The 26135-nt window shown below is 39.8% G+C and overlaps 1 protein-coding gene across 1 annotated transcript; it reads right to left on the bottom strand.

Annotated features, from left to right (window-relative positions):
* Positions 1-23325: 23325 nt before the first annotated feature.
* Positions 23326-24291, bottom strand: LOC101397599 (olfactory receptor 52M1-like). The gene has a single exon (XM_004434138.2). The coding sequence runs from the start codon at positions 24289-24291 to the stop codon at positions 23326-23328; it is 966 nt and encodes a 321-aa protein (XP_004434195.2).
* Positions 24292-26135: the final 1844 nt, after the last annotated feature.

Genomic DNA, 26135 nt, shown 5'->3' with positions numbered 1-26135 from the left:
TCATTTATTTCTGCTATGCTTTTTATTATTTCCGTTCTTCTACTGATTTTGGGCTTGGTTTGTTCTTCTTTTTCCAGTTCCTTTAGGTGCATTGGTAGATTGTTTATTTGAGATTTTTCTTGTTTGTTGAGATAGGCCTGTAGTGCTCTAAACTTCCCTCTTAGAACCGCTTTTGCTGTATCCGATAAATTCTGGCCTGTTGTATTTTCATTTTCATTTGTCTCCAGGTATTTTTTGATTTCTTCTTTGATTTCTTTGTTGACCCAGTCGTTATTCAGTAGCATTTTGTTTAATCTCCACGTATTAGTGGCTTTTCTGATTTTCATCCTATAGTTGATTTCTAGTTTCATACTGTTGTGGTCAGAAAAGATGCTTGGTATTATTTCAATCTTCTTAAAATTATGGAGACTTGTTTTGTGGCCTAATATGTGATCAATCCTGGAGAATGTTCCATGTGCATTTGAAAAGAATGTGTCTTCTTCGGTTTTTGGATGGAATGCTCTGTACATATCTACTAGGTCCATCTGTTCTAGTGTGTCATTTAAGGCCAATGTTTCCCTATTGATCTTCTGTTTGGATGATCTATCCGTTGGTGTAAGTGGACAGTTAAAGTCCCCTACTATTATTGTGTTACTGTCTCTTTCTGTTTTTATGTCTGTTAATAATTGCTTTATATATTTAGGTGCACCTACATTGGGTGGGTAGATACTTACAAGTGTTATATCCTCTTGTTGGATTGTTCCCTTGATCATTATGTAATGCCCTTCTTTGTCTCTTTTCACAGTTTATGTTTTAAAGTCTATTTTGTCTGATATGAGTACTGCTTCCCCAGCTTTCTTTTCATTGCCATTAGTGTGGAGTATCATTTTCCATCCCTTCACTTTCAGTGTGTGAGTGTCTTTAGGTCTGAAGTGTGTCTCTTGTGTGCAGCATATATATGGGTCTTGGTGTTTTACCCAATCAGCCACCATATGCCTTTTACTGAAGCATTTAGTCCATTGACCTTTAAAGTAGCTATTGATAAGTATGTACTTACTGCCCTTTTTTTAACTTTTTGTTCTCTCGGTGTTTTAGTACTCCTTCTCTGTTCCTTTCTTCTTCTATACAGAATTGATGGTCTCTTTAGTTTGACCTTTGTCTGAAAGCTCTACTCTTAACACCCTTCCTCCCTCATTTCATGTTTTTATATCATATCTAACCTCTTTTTTGTGCATTTGTATCCATTGCCCTCTTATCACGGAAATAGATAATTTTTCCTATTTGTGGTTTTCTCATTTCCCCTTAAATCAGTCCCTTTAACATTTCTTTTAGCACTGGTTTCTTGGTGACACACTCCTTATTTTTTGCTTGTCTGGGAAATTTTTGACCTTCCTTCCATTTTGAATGATAACCTTGCTGGGAAGAGTATTGTTGGCTGTAAGTTTTTTCCTTTTAGTTCTTTAAATATATCGTGCCACTCTCTTCTAGCCTGTAAGGTTTCTGCTGAGATGTCAGCTGATAGCATTATGGGGTTGCCTTTGTATGTAACTTGTCTTCTTCTTGCGGCTTTTAGGACTCTTTTTATCTTTAATTCTGGACATATTATTATGATGTGTCTTGGTGTGGGCCTCTTTGACTTTATCTTGTTTGCTACTCTCTGTGCTTCCTGTACCTGGATGTCTGTTTCCTTCCTTAGGTTAGGGAAGTTTTCATCTATTATTTCTTGAAGTAGATTCTCTGCCCCTTTGTCTCGCTCTTCTCCTTCTGGGACACCTATAACACGGATGTTAGTGCGCTTGATGTTGTCCCAGAGGTCCCTTAAACTGTTCTCACTCTTTTGAATTCTTTTCTCTTTTACCTGTTCAGCTTGGGTAATTTCTTCTAGTCTTTCATCCAGCTCGCAGATCCGTTCTTCTGTATCCTCTACTCTGCGTTTGAGTCCCTCTAGTGAATTTTTCATTTCCAGTATTGTATTCTTCATTTCTGATTGGTTCTTTCTTATATCTTCCATTTCTTTGTTGACATTTTCATTGAGTTCATGTATTCCTCTCCCCAGATCAGTGAGCATCCTTAACACTCTTTGATTAAACTCTCTGTCAGGTAGCTTGTTCATTTCTGTTTCACTTAGTTCCTTTTCTGGGGTTTTGTCCTGTTCCCTTACTTGGAATGTATTCTTTTGCCTCCTCATTTTGCTTCTTTCCCTGTGCTTGTGTCTACGTATTAGGTAGGTCAGCTATGTCTCCTGCTCTTGGATAGGTGACCTTATGTAAGTGATGCCTTAGGGGTCCTGCAGTGTGCTTCGCTCAGTTCTAAATGTTCCAGGCATGACCCCTATGTGGGCTACGTGTGTTCTTCTGTTGTGGCCTATTTGCACTCACTGTAGGCACCCGTGGAGGCCGAATTATGCTCCTGGCCAGCTGTTGTAACATTCAGCTGCTTGTAGTTGTTGTGGGCCCTTTAGTCTCTTTATCAGGTGTGGGGAGCCCCAGCACAGTTGGCTGCAAGTTCTAATACCACATTTGTGTTGCAGTATTTCTTTTAAGTGAGTAGGCCCCCAGTGTGGCAGGTTGTTAGGCTCAGGGGCTTACAATTGCTATAACCCTCCAGCCTTTAGGTCTCTTGTCAGCTCTCTGAGGATTGCAGCTGGGTGGGGCTGGCCTCAGGCACAGGAGCACCCAATTGTTTCAGGCTTTGGAAGGTAGGGCAAACCCCCTATGTGGGTCTTTGAGAAGCACACGTCTTCTGCAGCAGAGAAGCCCTGCCGCCCACAAGTCCACACACACAGTCAACACAGTCCTGCCTCGTGTGCATGCCCCAACCTCCTGAAGCGGACCCAGTCTCTCCACTGCAGGAGCCCCACACACTCCACCACCGCCCCACACTCTCCACCCACTCCTTGTGCACACCCTGCCCCACTGAAGTGGGCTCAGTTGCCAGGCTGCAGAGAATCCAGTCACCAATCTATGCAGGCCCACAAGTTTCCCAAGGTCTTGTTGTTGGGTGGGGCCAGTCTCTAGGGTGGGCTGCCTGCACTGGCTGAGCTGGATTAAATGGGTGCTCTAGTTGGTGGGGCAGACCCTGGGCTAGCAGGCCCCAGGGAGAACTCCGATGGCGTCTGTGTCAGCACGCCCACACCAGGCCACAACAATGGCCGCCACCAATGTCCCAGTCTCTGGAGAGGTCTCACCTCTCACCAAGATGCACTCAGGGCCTATTAGGTGAGTCTCTTCACCAAAGCACTCTGCACCTTTCTCTCTGGTGATTTTAGGTTGCTTTCTGAAATGGGTGACTTTGCGTGTGGGCCCCTTAAGAGCTGGTTTTAATTTCTTTGTGAACCAGCTTTTCTGGGGGTACTTCCCAATGTTTTAGTAGCAGTCAAAGTCAGATATTATGCCACTCGTCTCGATTGTGCTGGGTCCACAAAATGCCCACTGCGGGGGCACTCCCCAGCTCAGGGTCCCGCACCTCCAGGGAGGGCTGCATACCTTTGGGCTGCTCCCGGGTGTCCGTGAGGTGCTGCGGCTTGTGAAAGCAGCGTTTTATCTCTCCAGAAGGGAGCTTCTGCCTCTTCCACCTCCATTTTGATTGTCATTTGTTGCAGGAGTTCCTCTTATCCAGTTTTCAGTTCTGTCTCAGTGGTAATTTTTCCACAAGTAGTTGTAAATTGGCTGTGTCCGCGGGAACAGGTGAGTTCAGAGTCTGCTTACGCCGCCATCTTGACTTTGCCGCTAACTACAGAGTTTTTGACTCCATATCTTTTCTGATAAGTGACTTCTAGCCTCTGCCACTCTTTTTTAGCCTACTATCATCCAATCTTATTGCTCTACAATTGGACAGCTCCCCTTGTAAGGAGACTTATTCCTTTCATTAAGTCAGTTCCTTTCTGACCCATGCGAATGGCTAATTCCTTTATTAAATACTTAGCAAAGGAGTCTTCTGACATTCCCTTATATAAATTTGTCATGTAACTAACTTTTCACATGCATATAACTTTTATCTCCAAAACAAAACCTTAGTAATATTTATTGAATGAAAGGATAGAGGAGCTGAATACCATCTTTGATCTATGGACTGTGGAAAGACTAATTAACACCTTTCCCTCTTGAATTTGAGACTTCTGAAGATAAAGAAGAGAATAGTAACAATATATAGTCGTGGTAATCTGTGTTATTGTTCAAATCTTTACTCTCTTTTTCCTTCATGATGGGAGGAGTATTTCCTTACTCTAGGAACATTAAATCTTGCTATATGACTTTCTTTGGTCAATGGAAATTGAGTGGTCTTGAAATGTGCCACAATAATCAGAAACTTTAAAATGTGTTTGTGTAGCTTGGCTCAATCTCTCTCACTTTATGCCTCTGCTACAAGAATGAACATGCCCCCAATCAATTTTTCCTTCAACCTAGACCCATGATGGAGAAGAAAAGGAGCAGATGTGAATCTGACTCATAGCCTGGAGCATAGCCACAGATTACCCACAGTGGTCATATAACATGAGCAAGGATGATTTTGTTGTTTTTATACTAAATCACTGAGATTTGGGAGTTGTTTCATAGCATAACCTAGGGAAAACTGATTGCTGGAGTTGTGAGCTCCTCTTTGCACTCTGACTCATGACACTTCAAGAAAAATAAAGGAAAAGCACTATTTCTTTTTTCAGTATATCCTAAAAGTGATACTGGATTTCACTTGTCTTTCTACCTTTGTCCTCTTATGCAAACTCTCATGACTGAACACTCCTTTAGTCAGTTCTTTTTTAAAGAAGCCTTCATACACGTTTTTTCATGAAGGTCTGCTTATACAACAGTGTTCTTCTATTTTTTATTTTGTGACCCTTTTGTCTCCTTAATAGTAATTAAAAGGAGTTTTTTCAATTCTAGGAAAAGAACAAAGAAACTTGATAGGCTCTGAAAAAAAAATCTCTAGCCCTCCAGGCCCATGTTGTGCCACGGCTTGTCTCACAGGCACATAAGGAGAGTGGAGGTTTCAGTGGGTCTCTGGTCAGTGCCCAAGTGTCTCAGTCCTCCAGACAGTGAAGGGGGGTAAATGGACTGAAAGGATAAAAATGGCATGAACGAAGAGCCTCTGAGTCTGTTCCCTGAGACTTCCCACTCTTGTCTTGTTATCCTCAGTAGAGATAGGGCACTCTGTGTGATAGATTATTGTTCAAAAATATTCATTCTCCCAGACTACACTTCCCCACACAGTGACTATTGGGATGGTTCTCTGCCCCACTTTGGTCAATGGGGTATTAACAGATGTAGTGCAGAGGCTTGAAATTTGCTTGTGCAGTGGGGCTTGTTGTCTTCTGACTCTGCTGCTCCTGAGAATGTGCCCTGGTTAGCCCACTGGTCCAAGGAGGATGAGGAAAAATGGAGAAGAGCTGCCTCATCAACTTATAGCTTGAAGCAGAGCCTCACAGCCAAGCCCAGCTTGGATCAACAGATCCCCAGCCAACCCACAGATGCATAAGCAAATCCAGCTGAGATCATCAGAGTCATCTCAGCCAATCTCCAGATATATGAGATACATTTTTATTGTATGCCACTGAGATTTTGTAGGTATTTTTTCCACAGTACATTCTGGAAACTAATTGTTTATCTATCATTGTTATTTAGTAAATTGAATATAGTGTAACGGATTAAATAAGTATTTCCAAGCTGCAAGATCTGACTTGTCCCCGTGTTTGGTGCAGGAATGACCTTGCCCTTCAGGTGATAGTCATACTCTCTCACAGAGAGTGATTTCTGTCCCACATAGAAGTCTAATAGTACATGAACTCCATTACCATGCAATAAACACTATGCGCTGTTAGCCTTATTCACAAATAGTCAAAAGACAGTTATTTCCTATCTCTTATCAACACTGTATGTGGAGATGGAGCATAGTACTCGGGAGAACAACAATACGTCTATGGTATTTTTAGACTTTAAGTTTTACCATTACATAAATAATACAAGAGGATACAGAAAATGTGTTTGCACTAATTGAAATTTCTTTTCTTTTTTTTTTTGTAAGATCAGCCCTGAGCTAACATCCACACTAATCCTCCTTTTTTTTTTTTTGTGTACAGTTCTATTTTACTTTAGCCTTACAAAATATAGCCAAAATACTGTTTTCTAGAGTTAAGTTACTTCTTTTCTTCCCCACACCTCCTTCATTTTTTACTTTTTAACTTTTCGTTTAAAAAAAATTTCAAACAGAAAAAAGTTGCAAAAAGTATCAAAGCCTCCTCTTTTTGCTGAGGAAGACCGGCTCTGAGCTAACATCTATTGCCAATCCTCCTCCCTTTTTTTCCCCAAAGCCCCAGTAGATAGTTGTATGTCATAGTTGCACATCCTTCTAGTTGCTGTATGTGGGACGCAGCCTCAGCATGGCCAGAGAAGCAGTGCGTCAGTGCGTGCCCAGGATCTGAACCCGGGCCGCCAGTAGCGGAGCGTGCACACTTAACCACTAAGCCACAGGGCCGGCCCCACTAATTCAAATTTAATTACAACACTGCCAATCATTCATACACTCTAGTTCTGTATTTTCTGGAGCCTGAGTAACTGTAAGTTGCTCAAACAATGCCTCTAGATGGATCCCTGACTGACTCAGACATCCATTTTATCTAGGACAGCTCCAGCGCATTGATAGCTTGGAAAGGGCCAAATGACAGAGTTAGAATACAAAGATGAACAAAATAAGGAAGGCAAGCTTCTGTCTACATTTTATAAAATACATTAGAAATAACCAAAATTACATAATTATTTTATGTGGTGTTTTGCTTAGGATGCTTCTGTATCATTATTGTGCCTGTTATTTCCCTTTATTGTATTTTTCATCTCAGGTAATGTAATTTTCATCTCAGATATTGTAATTTTCATCTCAGATTGTAATCTTCATAGATAAATGTGTATATTTTTATTTTTTCATCTCAGATATTGTAATTTTCATCTCTGCAAGTTTGATTTGGGTATTTTTTATATCTTCTGAAACCTCTTTAACATGTTCAATCTTTCCTCTAGCCTTTTGAACATACAGAATACATTTATAATAATTTTTAAATATATTTGTATGCTAATTTTATCCTCTATACTTTTTTATTAGTTTTGATTGTTTTTTTCTTATTATACATATTTTCCTGGTAATTTGACTATCAGATATGTTGAATTTTACTTTTGGATACTGGATACTTCTGTATTCTTATATATATTGTTGAGCTTTGTTCTGGGGACATGGTTAAGCTGTTGAAAACAGTTTGATCCTTTCAGATTTTGCTTTTAGGCTTTGTTGTCGTGACTAACAAAGAGCAGCTTTTAGTTTAGGCTTATTTTTTTTTAATTGAGATAACATTGGTTTATAACATTATATAAATTTCAGGTGTACATCATTATATTTCTATTTCTGTGTGGATTACATCGTGTTCACCACCCAAAGACTAATTACCATCCGTCACCAAACACATGTGCCTAGCCACCCCTTTAGTCCTCCTTCCTCCCCTCTTCTCCTCTAGTAACTACTAATCTAATCTGTATCTATGTGTTTGTTGTTGTTGTTTTTATCTTCTATATATGAGTGAGATCGTGTGGTATTTTACTTTCTCCCTCCGACTTATTTTGCTTAGCATAACATCCTCGAGCTCCACCCACGTTGTCACAAATGGCAAGATTTCATCTTTTTTTATGGCTGACTAGTATTTCATTGTGTATATATACCACATTTTCTTTATCTATTTGTGGGCACTTGGTGGGCATTTAGGTTGTTTCCAAGTCTTGGCTATTGTAAATAATGAGTTTAGGCTTAATTTGTTACCACTACTGAGCAAAAACATTTCTAAAAAATCTATCTGATGACTCATGAGTTATGAGGCTTTCCATTGTGGCTTGTGGAAACATGAATTATTCCCAGCCCTGTGTGAATACTGGGGATTGTTTCCTCTAATCTTGTTGGGTGGTCTTTTCCTAGTTTCAGGTATTTTCCTCCCACGTAAGCACTGAACGGTACTCAGATGAAGACTGCAGATCTCCAGGGCCTTCTCTCCAGTGCCACCTGCATGAAATTGGAAGCCAGATTTTTTAAGTGTATGTGATTACCTAAGTGGATAGATAGTATAGAACAAGTCAAAGACCATAGTCAGACCCTGGCATTTCCACCTCCATAGAGAAGAACAAAAATCAAGAATGACGTCAAAGCAGGAGTGGTCATCAGAACCTCAGGAAATGTGGGTGGATAAAGGGTTGAAGAAGTCAGGAAGTGATAGAATGTCAATAAACTGTAGAAGCAGAAATCTGAATTCAAACTATTGATGATGTCAAACTTGTAAATATATTGTTTCATAGACTCCAAAGTCCCTAATTGTCTAAAAAGGTTGGTCTGCAAAATAAGAGTACAAAATGGTTTATTCAGGTAGAGGAATAATCTTAGAATTTCCATTTGTTACTATTTTATTCAACCTTTATTAGCTACATTATTGTACATTTTATAACAAAATATTAATATACTGGTATGAGATAGTTAAGTATATATTGATTGTGATATATGTGTATATACTTATTACATATAAATATAATATATGTGTGTTCGTATATGAATATATATATATATGAATATATATATATATGAATATATATATATATGAATATATATATATATGAATATATATATATGAATATATATATATATGAATATATATATATATGAATATATATATATATATTCATATATATATATATTCATATATATATATATATGAATATATATATATGAATGATCAAATTTACACTCTACTTAGATTTCTTAGGTCTTAAGTCTCCTATGCCAGCCATTCTTACCTCCTTCTTGGGGAACCATGTTCTGGTTTCTGCTCATATCCAAGAGTTAAGTCTCTCCTTCTTCCCAGAGATGGCATTTAGTGTATGTTTTAAGGGGTTGTGACACCAACTAGTGTTGAATCCTAAATAGTTCTATAGCAACTCTTTGAAGAGCATCTCCTTGGCCACCTGTGTTGGGAAGCTTAGTGAGTTAGAGCTAGACCAACCCGACCAGGACTGAAGAATGGTCCTTGCTGTTACCCTCAGCACAGCATCACCTCAGTAAACTACATGGCTAGAGTGCAGAGGTCTGAGAGAAGCACTCCCTTGGGTATGATCCCAGTTTGGGAAATGTCTAGCTTCATTTTTGGTAGGTGAATTCCTGTAGTGCTGAGACCTCCCTCTGAGAATATAGTTGGTTGGTCCTAGCTTGTGTCCTTCTTTAGTTTGGAAGATTTGCTTTTGTAACATTGGGGCTATAAAACCACTTGTTCAAGACATTCTACAATTTTAAAGAGAAAAAGGGATGATCTAAAATTTGACTGTTAAAGGAGAGCTTGTTCATATTTTAAACAGATAATTATGAGTATCAAAGTATTTTTTATAACATTGAATACATTTAAAAGTTTAATGTAGCTATTTTATTTTAAAATGCCAATATTTACTACAATCTAGGAATTATATATTTGGAATTATTTAACTTGATAAAAATTCTATATGTAAAGTTGATTTAAAAAATTGCATCTCTCTTCATGCGTTTAACGAGTCCACTTGCAAAAAGTTGGAGAATTTCTTCTCTAAAGCACATATACAGACTATGGTGTTTGATGTTCAAAAAATGATAGTTGTCATTGACCCTAAACCCTTTATTTATACATGATATGCCACTACTTCCCTCTAGTTCTAGCCTTGTAATCTCAAGCACAGGAAATACTTTAATGCTGTAGACCCTCTCTCCCAGAGCCTTGTGTTACGACAACTCATGTCCCACATCTGCTGAACTTTTATTTTATCTTAGCTTGTAACATTTTATCCTAGTCCCAGAGTAAAACATTTCTCTATACCTTGTTCTTTTCTGTGCAATCCTTGAGATGCCGTATATCAACTACAATAGTAATTGGGTTGAAGTGTTTTCAAGCGGAAATAAGACTTGCCAAATATCACTCAACACATGGTATGGGGTTAAGCTGAAACAAGCCCAAGAAGAATGCAGGAATGTGTAGGATTGTAAGTAAGGGTGGGCTTTATTTGAACAAACATCTTTCAGGTTAGAACTGTTTTCCCACTTCCTTTAATGGGGTAGGATTCTTGAGAATTACACTGTGGTCTAGTAACTCTTATAGAAATGCCATTTTATTTTTAAAGATGAGACAAAAAAAATGTAACTATGTGAGGTGATGGATTTGTTAATTATCTTGACTGTGGCGATTATTTCACAATGTATACATATATTAAAACATCGTCGTATACCTTAAATATATATAATGTGTATTTGTCAATTATATCTCAGTAAAGATGTGAAAAAAAGAGTCCCAAGTTATTACCATGGAAAACTCTATAGAGTTTAGCCCTCTTGATATTTTTCTGTACATGCTTTTGGCTATGTCTATGTATATCTGTAACTAAAAAAAATATCCAAAATTAAGTCATAAGAAAAAAGATGAGACAGTTGTCTTTGTTTTGAGGTCCTTGGCCTCTTGCTTTTCTCTCCAACTCCTCTGGCCATGGAAGAACACTAAGCTTGAATCTTTACCTCTCATTCCTAGGAATATTCTCATTCCTTGATTGTTTGCTTTGTCAGGGAACTTGGCAGCTTGACACAAGTTCATGTCTCTTTCTCACTTCTCACCTTTGTCCAAGGTTAAGTGCATCCAAGCAAAAAGCAGAACTGACTCAATTTGGTTGGCAATACACATATTTAAATTCTTAAATGTGAAAAACATAGTGCCTGTGTAGAGAGAATGCTTGGGTGACAAAGGGAAGAAGCAGCCTCAGTCTACAACATCAGCCACTCAGTTATATCTCAGAGAGTGTGGAGGTTGCCATGCTTGCACACATCTGAAGAGCAGAGGTGGGTCAAATTAGGAATGAGGATGCATATGTGCAATAGAGGTTCCAGGCTGGAAGCATGAGGAGGAGATAGAGTCTGTAATAGAGCTACCTAAAAAAATGATTTATTCACAGGTGGTAGGTCAGTATTGAAGCAATTTTCTCTGGTCCTTCAGCTCTACTAGAGAATCATTACAAAAGGTCCCTGACTGACCCCATTTCTATGAAACGCTCTGTGTGAGATAAAAGAAGCCTTTAGAAGTGAGCTATCCTAGCTCTACAAATAGATGAAATTCTTATTGCCAAAAGGATTGGGCAAAAAGACAAAATGAAGTGTTAAACTAAGAGGCAAAAATGAGGTCCTACCTCTACTAAAAAGTACAGAGTAATGCTAACTATGGATTTTCCTTCCTGCCTTTGACTGGATAAGAGTGGATAGGGAGAGAAACCTGATATATCAGTTATGGTTTCATCAGGCAGGTGGAAACACTATGAATGATATGGAATAGGGGATTTATTATAAGAGTTAGACCTTAAGCAACTGAGACAGATAGTGATGAAGTGTATGGAAGACTTTTGTCTTTGTGTCTGGAAGTGGCCTGAAGCAGTCCTGTAGTTCAGCAGGGCCAACATTCAGGAAGAAAACCTGGATGTGGTTCATAAAAGCAGAGAGTAAGGATAAGCAGCAACTTCCAAGGATGAACTGGAACCTACAAAGGAAGCCTAGAATCCACGTCTCTCTCCCTGCCTCTAACCTCTACAATGCAGGTGACCGGCAGAAGTAGCTACTTTTCATCTTGGAGCTGAACATACTCCTGGCCTAGGACCTGAAGGAATGGAAGGAAGGAGGAGATGTCGGAGGAGATGAAGGAATTGTGGGCTCAGCTGCTACCCCATGCCAACAAAGTGAGCCCACAGATCAGTGACAAAAAGTGTAAACTGCAGCAGCACCTGGTGCTCTACACCAAAATAATGATTGCTATTTCACTTCTGACTTCCAATATCATAGAGATATGTCTTCTGGTCAGCCCTAGGCAGGAACCACACAAGGAAAGGAATTCTGGGAAACATAGTTCCAGCTTGGCCAAGATGACACAATACAATGCCCTCACAACATTAGATGCATCTGAGAAATCCTGGGCAAACCAAGTTGAGAATGACATTAGCTCCTCTGAGTGAAAATCTACCTATCTATATCATGTATTTGTCTATCTAATCGGCCTATAGCACATAGTGAGATGCTGTATGATCTCACTCAACCACTGATACCCATCCAACTTTCTCTACTAAATAAGGATTAGACCAGAAAATATTCCTTGAAAAGGAGGAGTCCTTGCTGAGATTCTTATGTGGCTTATAATTGTGAGTGCAGTAATAAATTTTATACTTGGCTGGTATTTGATTTGATCCATTTGAACCAAGTGAGTCAGTTTCCCTTACTGCTGAAAACAATAAACCATTATTCCCTAAAAAGAAAATTTGGGGGCAAAGTCAAAATGGCGGCGAAGGCAGACACTGAACTCACCTCCCCCCACAGACACAGCCAATTTACAACTACTCCTTGAAAAATTACCCGAGACAGAACTGAAAACTGGATAAGAGGAACTCCTGCAATAAAGGACAATCCTAAATGAGGTAGAAGAGACAGAAACTCCCTTCTGGAGAGGAAAAACACCGCCTTCACAAGCCTCAGCGCTTCACAGCCACCCGGGAGCAGCCCAAAGGTAAGCAGCCCTCCCTGGAGGGGGGGGGCCCTGAGTCAGGGAGCTCTCCCGCTGTGGGCATTTTGTTGACCCAGCACAATCGAGATGAGTGGCATAATATCTGGCTTTGCCTGCTACTAAAACATTGGGGAGTACCCCCAGAAAAGCTGGTTCTCAAAGAAATTAAAACCGGCTCTTAAAGGGCCCATGCGCAAAGTCACCCATTTCAGAAAGCAACCTAAAATCACCACAAAGAAAAGTGCACAGTGCTTTGGTGAAAAGGGAGTCACCTAATAGGCCCTGAATGCATCTCGGTGAGAGGTCAGACCTCTCCAGGGACTGGGACATTGGCGGCAGCTATTGTTGTGGCCTGGTGTGGGGGTGCTAACACAGACGCCATTGGAGTTCTCCCTGGGGCCTGCTAGCCCAGGGTCTGCCCCACCAACTAGAGCACCCATTTAATCCAGCTCAGCCAGTGCAGGCAGCACACCTTAGAGACTGGCCCCACCCAACAACAAGCCCTCAGGCAACATGAGGGCCTGCATAGGTTGGTGACTGGATTCTCTGCAGCCTGGCAACTGAGCCCACTTCAGTGGGGCAGGGTGTGCACAAGGAGTGGGTGGAGAGTGTGGGGCGGTGGTGGAGTGTGTGGGGCTCCTGCAGTGGAGAGACTGGGTCCGCTTCAGGAGGTTGGGGCGTGCACACGGGGCAGGACTGTGTTGACTGTGTGTGTGGACCTGTGGGCAACAGGGCTTGTCTGCTGCAGAAGACGTGTGCTTCTCAAAGACCCACATAGGGGGTTTGCTCCACTTTCCAAAGCCTGAAACAATTGGGTACTCCTGTGCATGAGGCCAGCCCCAGCGAGCTGCAATCCTCAGAGAGCTGACAAGAGACCTAAAGGCTGGAGGGTTATAGCAATTGTAAGCCCCTGAGCCTAACAACCTGCCACACTGGGGGCCTACTCACTTAAAAGAAATACTGCAACACAAATGTGGTATTAGAACTTGCAGCCAACTGTGCTGGGGCTCCCCACACCTGATAAAGAGACTGAAGGGCCCACAACAACTACAAGAAGCTGAATGTTACAACAGCTGGCCAGGAGCATAACTCGGCCTCCCTGAGCTCCTACAGGGAGAGTGAAAGGGCCACAACAGAAGGACACACGTAGCCTACATAGGGTTCACCACTGGAACATTGAGAAATGAGGGAAGCACACTTCAGACCTCCTAAGGCATCAATTACATAAGGTCACCTATCCAAGAGCAGGAGACATAGCTGACCTACCTAATACGTAGACACAAGCACAAGGACAGAGGCAAAATGAGGAGGCAAAGGAATACATTCCAATTAAGGGAACAGGACAAAACCCCAGAAAAGGAACTAAGTGAAACAGAAATGAGCAAGCTACCAGACACAGAGTTCAAACAAAGAGTGTTAAAGATGCTCACTGATCTGGGGAGAGGAATACATGAACTCAATGAGAATGTCAACAAAGAAATGGAAGATATAAAAAAGAACCAATCAGAAATGAAGAATACAATACTGGAAATGAAAAATTCACTAGAGGGACTCAAAAGCAGAGTAGAGGATACAGAAGAATGGATCTGCGAGCTGGATGAAAGACTAGAAGAAATTACCCAAGCTGAACAGGTAAAAGAGAAAAGAATTTAAAAAAGTGAGGACAGTCTAAGGGACCTCTGGGAAAACATCAAGCGCACTAACATCCGTGTTATCAGTGTCCAGAAAGGAGAAGAGTGAGACTAAGGGGCAGAGAATCTATTTCAAGAAATAATAGATGAAAACTTCCCTAACCTAAGGAAGGAAACAGACATCCAGGTACGGGAAGCACAGAAAGTACCAAACAAGATAAACCCAAAGAGTCCAAGAAACATCATAATCAAAATGTCTAGAATTAAAGATAAAGAGAGAATCCTAAAAGCTGCAAGAGAAAGACAAGTTACATACAAAAGCAACGCCATAAGGCTATCAGCTGACATCTCAGCAGAAACATTACAGGCTAGAAGAGAGTGGCACGATATATTTAAAGTGCTAAAAGGAAAAAACTTACAGCCAAGAATACTCTACCCAGCAAGGTTATCATTCAAAATGGAAGGAGAAATCAAAAATTTCCCAGACAAGCAAAAATTAAAGGAGTTTGTCACCAAGAAACCAGTGCTAAAAGAAATGTTAAAGGGACTGATTTAAGGGTAAATGAGAAGACCACATATAGGAAAAATTGTCTATTTCCATGATAAGAGGGCAATGGATACAAATGCACAAAAAAGAGGTTAGATATGATATCAAAAACATAAAATGAGAGAGGAGGGGAGTTAAAGAGTAGAGCTTTCAGACAGAGGTCAAACTAAAGAGACCATCAATTCTGTAAGGAGAAGAAAGGAACAGAGAAGGACTACTAAAACACTGAGAGAAAAAAAGTTAAAAAAATGGCAGTAAGTACATACTTATAAATATCTACTTTAAACATCAATGGACTAAATTCTCCAATTAAAAGGCATAGGGTGGCTGATTGGGTAAAACACCAAGACCCATATATATGCTGCACACAAGAGACACACTTCAGACCTAAAGAAACTCACAAACTGAAAGTAAAGGGATGGAAAAAGATACTCCACACAAATGGCAATGAAAAGAAAGCTGGGGTAGCTGAACTCATATCAGACAAAGTAGACTTTAAAACAAAAACTGTGAAAAGAGACAAAGAAGGGCATTACATAATGATCAAGGGAACAATCCAACAAGAGGATATAACACTTGTAAATATCTACCCACCCAATGTAGGTGCACCTAAATATATAAAGCAATTATTAACAGACATAAGAACAGAAGTAGACAGTAACACAATAATAGTAGGGGACTTTAACAGTCTACTTACACCAACGGATAGATCATCCAAACAGAAGATCAATAGGGAAACATTGGCCTTAAATGACACACTAGAACAGATGGACCTAGTAGATATATACAGAACATTCCATCCAAAAACCGAAGAATACACATTCTTTTCAAATGCACATGGAACATTCTCCAGGACTGATCACATATTAGGCCACAAAACAAGTCTCCATAAATTTAAGAAGATTGAAATAATACCAAGCATCTTTTCTGACCACAACGGTCTGAAACTAGAAATCAACTATAGGAAGAAAATCAGAAAAGCAACTAATACGTGGAGATTAAACAAAATGCTACTGAATAACGACTGGGTCAACGAAGAAATCAAAGAAGAAATCAAAAAATACCTGGAGACAAATGAAAATGAAAATACAACAGGCCAGAATTTATCGGATACAGCAAAAGCGGTTCTAAGAGGGAAGTTTAGAGCACTACAGGCCTATCTCAACAAACAAGAAAAATCTCAAATAAACAATCTACCAATGCACCTAAAGGAACTGGAAAAAGAAGAACAAACCAAGCCCAAAATCAGTAGAAGAAGGGAAATAAAAAGCATAGCAGAAATAAATGAAATAGAGACCAAAAAAACAATAGAAAAAATTAATAAAACCAAGAGCTGGTTCTTTGAAAAGATCAACAAAATTGACAAACCTTTAGCTAGACTCACCAAGAAAAAAAGAGAGAAGGCACAAATAAGTAAAATCAGAAATGAGAGAGGAGAAATTACAAGAGACACCTCAGAAATACAAAAGATTAAAGATTAGAAGAGAATACTATGAAAAGCTATATGCCAACCAATTCGACAATGTGGAAGAAATGGATAATTTCTTAGAATCATACAACCTTCCAAAACTGGATCAAGAAGGAGTAGAGAATTTGAATAGACCAACCACCAGTAAGGAGACTGACACTGTAATTAAAAACCTCCCCCAAAATAAAAGTCCAGGACCAGACAGCTCCCCTGGTGAATTCTACCAAATGTTCGTAGAAGAATTAATACCTATCCTTCTCAAACTCTTCCAAAAAATTGAGGAGGGTGGGAAGCTCCCTAACTCATTCTACAAAGCCAACATTACCCTGACACCAAAACCAGACAAGGGCAACACAAAAAAATAAAATTACAGGCCAATATCACTTATGAACATCGATGCAAAAATCCTCAACAAAATACTAGCAAATCGCATACAACAATACGTTAAAAAGATTATACACCATGATCAAGTGGGATTTATTGCAGGTATGCAGGGATGGTTCAACATTCGCAAATCAATCAACGTGATAGACCACATTAATAAAACGAAGAATAAAAATCACATGATCATCTCAATAGATGCAGAGAAAGCATTTGACAAGATACAGCATCCATTTATGATAAAAACTCTGAATAAAATGGGGATAGAAGGAAAGTACCTCAACATAATAAAGGCCATATATGACAAACCCACAGCTAATATCATCCTCAATAGTGAAAAACTGAAAGCTATTCCTCTAAGAACAGGAACCAGACAAGGATGCCCACTGTCACCACTCCTATTTAACATAGTACTGGAAGTCCTAGCCAGAGCAATCAGGCAAGAAAAAGAAACAAAATGGATCCAAATTGGAAAGGAAGAAGTGAAACTGTCACTATTTGCAGATGACATGATTTTAAATATAGAAAACCCTAAAGAATCCACCAGAAAACTTTTAGAAGTAATAAACGAATACAGTAAAGTTGCAGGATACAAAATCAACATACAAAAATCAGTTTCATTTCTATACACTAACAATGAAGTTGCAGAAAGAGAAATTAAGAATACAATCCCATTTACAATTGCAACAGGAAGAATAAAATACCTAGGAATAAACTAAACCACAGAGGTGAAACATCTGTACACTGAAAATTATAAAACATTGCTGAAAGAAATTGAAGAAGACACAAAGAAATGGAAAGATGTTTGGTGCTGTTGGATTGGAAGATTTAACATAGTCAACATGTCCATACTTCCTAAAGCAATCTATAGATTCAATGCAATCCCTATCAAAGTTCCAACAACATTTTTGACAGAAATAGAACAAAGAATCCTAAAATTTATATGGAACAACAAAAGACCCCGAATAGCTAAAGGAATCCTGAGAAAAAAGAACAAAGCTTGAGGTATCACACTCCCTGATTTCAAAATATACTACAAAGCTATAGTAACCAAAACAGCCTGGTACTGGCACAACAACAGACACACAGATCAATGGAATAGAATCGAAAGCCCAGAAATAAACCCAGACATCTATGGACAGCTAATCTTTGACAAAGGAGTCAAGAACATACAATGGAGAAAAGAAAGTCTCTTCAACAAATGGTATTGGGAAAACTGGATAGCCACATGCAAAAAATGAAAGTAGATCCTTACCTTACCCCATAAACAAACACTAATTCCAAATGCATTAAAGACTTGAATGTAGGACCTGAAACTATGAAACTTCTAGAAGAAAACATAGGCAGTATGCTCTTCGACATCAGTCTTAGCAACATATTTTCAAGTACCATGTCTGACCGGGCAAGAGAAACAATGGAAAAAATAAACAAATGGGACTACATCAAACTAAAATATTCTGCACAGCAAAGGAAACCACTAACAATCAAAAAGACAACCTAACATTTGGGAGAAGATATTTGGAAACCATACATCTGTTAAGGGCTTAATCTCCAAAATATATAAGGAACTCATGCATCTCAACAACAAAAATCTACCAACCCAATTAAAAAATGGGCAAAAGACCTGAACAGACATTTCTCCAAAGAAGATATACAGATGGCCAACAGACACACGAAAAGATGTTCAAAATCACTAACTATCAGGGAAATGCAAATCAAAAGTACAACGAGATATCACCTCACGCCCGTCAGAATGGCTATAATTACCAAGACAGGACACAAGTGTTGGAGAGGATGTGGAGAGAAGGGAACTCTCATACACTGCTGGTGGGAGTGCAAACTGGTGCAGCCACTATGGAAAACAGTATGGAGATTCCCCAAAAAATCAAGGATAGAACTACCATATGATCCAGCTATTCCACTGCTGGGTATTTATCCAAAGAACTTGAAAACACCAATGCATAAAGATACATGCACCCCTGTGTTCATTGCAACGTTATTCACAATAGCCAAGACTTGGAAGCAACCTAAGTGCCCATCAAGGGACGAATGGATAAAGAAGATGTGGTATATATACACAATGGAATACTACTCAGCCATAAGAAACGAAATCCAGCCATTTGTGACAACATGGATGGACACTGAGGGTATTATGCAAAGTGAAATAAGTCAGAGGGTGAAGGTCAAATACCGTATGATTTCCTTCATTAAGTAGTAGATAATAACAACAATAAACAAACACATAGAGACAGAGATATGATTGGTGGTTACCCCAGGGGAAGAGGGGAGGGAGGAGGGTGAAAGGGATAATTCGGCACATGTGTGTGGTGATGGGTTGTAATTAGTATTTTGGTGGTGAACATGATGTAATCTATGCAGAAATAGAAGTATAATGACGTACATCTGAAATTTATACAATGTCATAAACCAATGTTACTGCAATAAACAAAAAATTTACAAAAAAAAGGAAATTTTCATTAATCTGGCAATATTTCCTGAAGTCTAGATCCCTCAGATCTTAGAGTTTTATTTTTAGATCTTCTGCAGAGTCATTTCTAAAGGTCAATTTTTGTACTTCTAGAATCCAGTCAGAGAAGAATATCAGAGCAGCCACTGTGCCTCCTACTCTGTGCCTCCAGCAGGACAAGAAATTCTTGGCTTTTAACTTCAAAAGCCTTGATCCAGAAAGAAGACAGAAAAGATTTATAAGGGTATCTGGTCTGTCAGAACAGGCTTTTCTTCCTTGCTTTAGATTAGGTTAAGTACAACGACATTCTGTGCTTGGCATGAGGAGGGACATTAGTTGGGACCATGCCTCCCACTCCTTAACCTGATATTCCCAAGGCTTTGATTAGTGTGGAGGTAGATCCTAAGCACATTCCTGGGGAACAAGTGAGACAAAGGTTGGCTGAGAGAGAGCAAGAGTGATCACACTGGCCAGTTTTCACAAGGTCCTACAACTGGGCAGAATGGATGAGCATCAGAAGGATACAGAGTGAACAGTACCTGCCAGGGTCCTGTGGGGATAAGACTGCAATCTCAATGGATCAACAGTACCAGAGAGGCTAGTAGAAGGAGGTGATCCCCCAGTGGTCACAATGTGAAGAAGTACCATAATCACAGCATAAGATGGATCTGGGTGGGAGGCCAGCCAAGGAACAAGGAAGCAGGAGACAGTCTTCTACCATGTGACTGCCATGGTAGCAATCTTTTAAGAACTCACCCATTTCCTACTGCAGTTTTAAATCTAACACAAGGAAGTAGGTGATAGAACTCCTGTGGAGTTTTTAAACCTGTGTCAGATTAAATTATCAATTGGAATTGACCAAGAAATCATCAAAGTTGATTGGATTAGGTTGGAAGAGCTATCTTCTCAATTACTCGTAACTCAATTTAATTTTTTTATTCTAATCCCCTTTTGGGATGATGCATGAAAAAAAAAAAAAACCCTGACATAAATTACATTTTGCACAACTGAGTCTGACTATAAATTTGTTACCATTATAGAAGGAAATGTTTAGAAGTATTTAGGTTTTTACTGTCACAAGACTAATTAGGTGGGTGTCACTAGTTGAAAAGCCTCAAATGAACGTGAGTGGGTGCTGGGTAGCCAAGGAGAATCTCAGTGGATCTGAAAAAAACCGGCTCTGTTGATATGACTTTCTACAGAGAAGCAAAGAACAAAGGGAGTTTTCTAGAGCTGAGGCTGGCACATTCATGAGTGAGGGACAATAGCAGACATTCTCTGGCTTTCCCAGGAACTTGTTCCAGTTACTCTTCCTGCCTTATGATCCTCCCCTGGGCTTTTCAGTGCACAATAAAATACTATTATTAAAAGGCAGGTTGTTTTTTCTTTATGTGCCAGGCACTATGGAGGCATGTTAGATTCATTATCTCATTATATCCTTATAGCAAATCCACAAGGAGCTACTATCACTGCTTTCATTTTCAAGAAGGGGAAACAGATTTAGGTTGTGAGGACATCTAAAGTCTGCCATTTATTGGTTCAGATCCATCTTTGACCTTTACTATAATTCCAGAGCCCAAGTTCTTAACCATCTGTGCCACATGGCCCTTTACAAATAACCATAAAGATGCCTCCTCCCTCAACTGTTCCCCAGTCTTTACTTTTTTCAGTGAAGACTTGCAGACTCAAGAGAGGCTGATGATAGTATCTTTTATTCCCACCCTGAGTGTGGGTGGTGGAAAAGGAACAGAATTATTTGTGTGAAGGAGAAACAAGATGTTGGCTTTGAATAAGAGCGATAGTCAATTATTGGATGTATTTGTCGTATCCTCATACTGCATTTACCAGTGTATATTCCCTTCCAGCCTGTTCTGAGATAACTCTTTCACCATGAAAGATCCCAGCCGTAACGACAGTTAACAATGGGATTGAATGCTCTACTGTAACTAAGCTCACTCTTTGAGTGTGATAGACCCGGGTGTTGTCATGAATAGTGTCCCTGGATGGAGTAGGAACACATATACAGGTGGTACTTTTTCTCCTTTACCTCCAATCATTCAATTCCACATGAAGACGAAGAAGCTAGAGATGATTGCTATTTGGTCTTGGTCTATGGTAGACCCAGCAGATTATCTAGAGAGAAACACCTTACTGTGGTATTTCTGAGGTTATTTGGCTAGAAAGTTGTCAGTACTAATCCTACTGAGTACAATAAAGTTCAAATTAAAATCCCTGGATCTCCATATTCACTTTCTGCTTTACATAGAATAAATGGACTTAAGACATTACACCAAAGAGCTATCCCAAAGGTTCCTTGTAATTTCTCTCAACATTGGTGCCACTGATGAATTTGAATATTATATTTCTTCATTTTCTCCCATAACCCGGGTTATGGTTGGGTGATAACTCTAAAATATGCTTCTAGCTCTGAGGACTCTATAATATCTTTTCCTCAACTCCTAATAAAAATCAGTAGGTAGATTATATTTGGCACTAAAATTATGTTCATAGAACATAATCCATCTCCAATAAATGCACTTGGGTTTGGCACTGGGCTCCAAGGCCCTTGATAAGATGAGGGAATGAGCACCCCTCACTCCAAAATAATGGAGAAAAATTAATATGATCCTAAGGTTAGGCAGAAGATTCTGAGAAAATAGAAATTTGGAACTAGCTAGGGATTTAAGCTAAACTTTAGAAAAATGTTTGCAACATCTCAAGTTTTCCTTTTTTTTTGAATGATCTCAGGTTTGACTTTTAACTCTGGCTTAATTGGCTTCTTTAGATTATATTTTCAAAATACTAAGATGATTTATTTTTAAGCTAAGGTAATTCACCTTAGTTTTCTTAGATTTTGAGATGATTTGTAAACTGAGGGATTCAGATGAACTTTTAGATTTAAGACTGAAACATTTTAGAACTAAAATAGACACAATAATTCTGAATCACTAAAATTTGGAATGATTGCTTCATTCTGTTTTTCATGTAGTCCCACAAAGTTTCTGTAGGTTTCTAGTCTGAAGTAGCCATCTCATTATGAAACTTCTATGATGAATAAATAATACAGGGGCCGGCCCCGTGGCTTAGTGATTAAGTGTGCGCGCTCCGCTACTGGCGGCCTGGGTTCGGATCCTGGCCGCGCACTGATGCACCGCTTCTCCGGCCATGGTGAGGCCGCGTCCCACATATAGCAACTAGAAGGATGTGCAACTATGACATACAACTATCTGCTGGGGCTTTGGAGAAAAAAAGGAGGAGGATTGGCAGTGGATGTTACCTCAGAGCCGGTCTTCCTCAGCAAAAAGAGGAGGATTAGCATGGTTGTTAGCTCAGGGCTGATCTTCCTCACAAAAAATAAATAAATAAATAAATAATACAAAGGATCAAATCATAAAATAAAAAGTATGAACCAAAAATTCTCCAAAGAGATCTGAAGTTATTTCATAGTTTATATCTACCACCAGGTCTCTATTTATTCTTATCACCTTTGCTCCATTCTCTACCCAGCCTCTTTCATATCAATAATCCCATTGTTACATTCCTTTCTTCTATGTCATTTTATTATTTCAGTGTGGCTGCTGTCCTTTATGTATGCCATTTCAGCGCCTCCAAAACAAAATCTCCTAATGTCTTTCTCTGTCTCCTTGTCCCTGCTCCCAGTTAATTCTACTATCAGAAGGAAATGTGGGATATTGCATTTCCATTTATCTATTTAAATAGAGGAATGACCTTGCTTGAGGACTAACTCTTGTGGGCAGTAAGGTCCCATTCCAAGTCCCATTAGATTAAGATTTCTTATATTCATACTGCCTCCATCCTCAACAAAAGGCCTTTTCTGGGGCGAGCCAAAAGGATTGGAAAAGCTTGCCAACACTGTTGAATTTTACTAAGAGAATTTGTAAACTGTCTTCAAGAAGGCGTTAGAGTATAATTTTACCTTCCAGAAATTGTACAAAATGCTCTCCAAAGAGAAACTAGAAATCCTTTACCAAAAAAAAGTCAAAGGTAGCAATGATCCTACTTCTGTAGTCTGCATGCTGGTGTCTAATGTGCTTATTTTATGAAGTCAAATAGGAAAAGGGACATTGTAGTACAAAAAGTCAGCCCCAGTTTCCCCTTTCCACTTTCAGATATTTCAGATATTCCCCCTCTCCACTTTCAGAAAATCCATGGTCAAATAGAGTATATTCTAGCATTCCTCTTAGACCCTTATCTCCACAATGCAGGTAAGACCCAGTTGTATGAGTCTTATTGCATTGGCTTCCCCAGTCAGAGCCTTTCTTGCCATCACTAAATACCTGTATGTCCCATAGATGCAGATGCCTTAAGAATGTGGAGAAGTCTCTCTCGAATCTGCTTGGTATGGACAGCATAGACAACTGGGTTGAGGATGGGTGGGATGAGGAGGTAACAGTTGGCCAAAAGGATATGGATATGGGGAGGCACATGACTGCCAAAGCGATGAGTGAGAGAGGAAACAGCAACGGGGATATAGAAGACAAGGATGGCACAGATGTGAGAACCACATGTCCTTAGGGTTTTAAGCCTGGCCTCAGGGGTGGCCAGCCCCATTACAACCCTGAAAATCATCACATAGGAGCCAGTGATGGCTAACGAATCCAGGATCAATACCAGGAAGCCAATTCCCATTCCATATAAGTTGTTGACTGTTGTGTCACCACACGCCAAGGTGACCACGGCCATGTGCTCACAGTAGGAGTGGGCAATGATTTGGGTCCGGTAAAGGGGCAGCCTCAGGTGAATCATCAGGGGCAGGGGTCCAATGTAGAGTACTCCACGGAGGAAGGCAGCCAGGCACAAACGACCCACCACTGCATGAGTGAGCACCGAGGTGTGGTGTAGTGGGTCACAGATGGCGACATAGCGATCGAAAGCCATTGCAAGGAAGATGCCTGACTCAACAGTGGCGAAGCAGTGGATGAAAAACATCTGGGCCAAGCAGGCATCCAGGTCAATGTTGTGGGCACCAAACCAGAAGATGGCTAGCAGTTTGGGCATAGTAGATGTTGACAGCACCAAGTCAACGATAGCCAACATGCACAGGAAGAAGTACATGGGCTGGTGCAGGCTGTGTTCCACTTTTACCACTGCCAGGATGGTCACATTCCCCACCACAGCCACCACGTACATGGAGCTGAAGGGGATGGAGAGCCAGATGTGCAGGGACTCCAGTCCTGGGATGCCAGTAAGCCAGAAAGAATTAGGCACCAAGCAGGCATTATTAGACATGAACATATTTGTGGAGTATCCAGGGTTCAGGAGCTCTTAGTTATAGATTTTTACTCCTATGAGAGATATTGCCTCTGGAAACTGTAGACTACTAGATTCTTATTTCCATTCTGGGCAACTGGTGGAACCTATAATAAAGAAGAATTCTGAATGCCTACTTGAAAATTGACATATAACGTATTTCATAAAAGAAACTATGCATGAAAATACCCACTGATAAATATAGAAACAAAGTACTCATGATTTTTACTGCTACATTGCCCTGCTCCACTGTGGAAGCACCCCAAATTGTTCATCTCCTTTGACCCAGTAATTTTGCTTTGGGAAACATTTCCTAAAAGAAAAGGAAAATACAGAGAAGTTCTACATGCAGTGATTAAATATAAGTCCATGTAATGTGTTTAGCCCAGTGCCTGCATATGCTTCTTTTATTGTTGTACAATAATAATGTTAACAAAATCAACAAGCACTGATTAGCTATTTACAATTACTGATTTTATAATAATGAAAACTTGGAAGCAATATGTGTTAAAAATAAAGCATGAAGTTCTAGTAATATCCATTCAATGAATTCGATTTATAACATTTTTAGAGCTATGTGTTTACCTGGTAAAATGTTTACATTGTATTACAGTGAAGGGATGACAGTAGGCAGATTAAACTGTGATATAATTTCATTGAAATATATGTGTGTATCATAGAAACATATCTTAAATGTAAAAACATTCCCATCTTTTGGTTTTCTTCCTTTCATATATGTGTTTATTCTGTCTTTTACAAATGGCAGAGAGGTTTAAAAATAATCTTATCTGTTATCAAAACCGAATCAAAAACATATAAGGGGACAATTTACTAAGGAAAATATATTAGTGAAGTACAATTCCCTTTTCTCTAATGGTTTAATTCTAGTTTGGTCAGATTGTCAAATCTAATTGACTTCTTCAAGGTTTACTCTAAGGACAGACTCTATTAAACCTTCTATCTGAGAATCTGGGCATCATCTATAACTTGAGATACGTAAGAGGAGGTGCATCATTTTATGGGCAAATCTCACTGGGTATTTTGCCCATTATCCGTTGATAGTGATAAAAAAAATTGGACTGACAGAAAACAGTCAACAAGATCTTTCTTATGGACCACATCATTTTTTTTTTTTTTGTGAGGAAGATCAGCCCTGAGCTAACATCCATGCCAATCCTCCTCCTTTTGCTGAGGAAGACTGGCCCTGGGCTAACATCTGTGCCCATCTTCCTCCACTTTTTATGGGATGCCACCACAGCAGGGCCTGACAAGCGGTGCATGGGTGCGTGCCCGGGATCCAAACCCCGGGCCGCCAGCAGTGGAGCGTGCACTTAATCGCTACGGCCACGGGGCCGGCCCCTGGACCACATCCTTCTTAATTTCTATTCTTTGAAGAGACAAGAGGATCAGCACCAAAGCAGGGGCCATTACTTGTAAAAGCCTTGCCTACTTCTATGTTCTTCTGCCCTTCAGGTGTCTCTCACTAAGAATTTAGCAATGGCTCCTATGGCTTCTCATCCTCAGGGTTCAGAACCTGAGAGCAGAGGGTCTAATTTGGGTCCTGCCCTGTCTTGGACTTGCCCTCCTCATGTTTCCCATAAGAATCTCAGCAGAATCAACAAGTTTCAAATTCCCCACATGATGACTGTCTTCACAAAGCCATGTTTTTGCTGAGAGGTTTCACCACCTTCTTGGTCTTTACCCAGGCAAATTTCCCCCCATTCCAGATCACCCATCCTCTACAAAGCCTCTACTAAGGGTGGGTGGGTAAGTAGTCACAGAATTCCCCCAATTGTCTCAAACAAACCCATGCACATTTCAAATATTCT

Source organism: Ceratotherium simum, chromosome 7 (assembly GCF_057802395.1).
Source record: "Ceratotherium simum simum isolate JZ-2026a chromosome 7, ASM5780239v1, whole genome shotgun sequence".
Classification (NCBI taxonomy): domain Eukaryota; kingdom Metazoa; phylum Chordata; class Mammalia; order Perissodactyla; family Rhinocerotidae; genus Ceratotherium; species Ceratotherium simum.
Note: the sequence above shows the minus strand (reverse complement) of the source record. Positions and strands in the feature narration are given on the sequence as shown.

Excerpts from the sequence above, each read along its gene's own strand:
- LOC101397599 (XM_004434138.2), bottom strand. The coding sequence starts at position 24,291 with ATGTTCATGTCTAATAATGCCTGCTTGGTGCCTAATTCTTTCTGGCTT.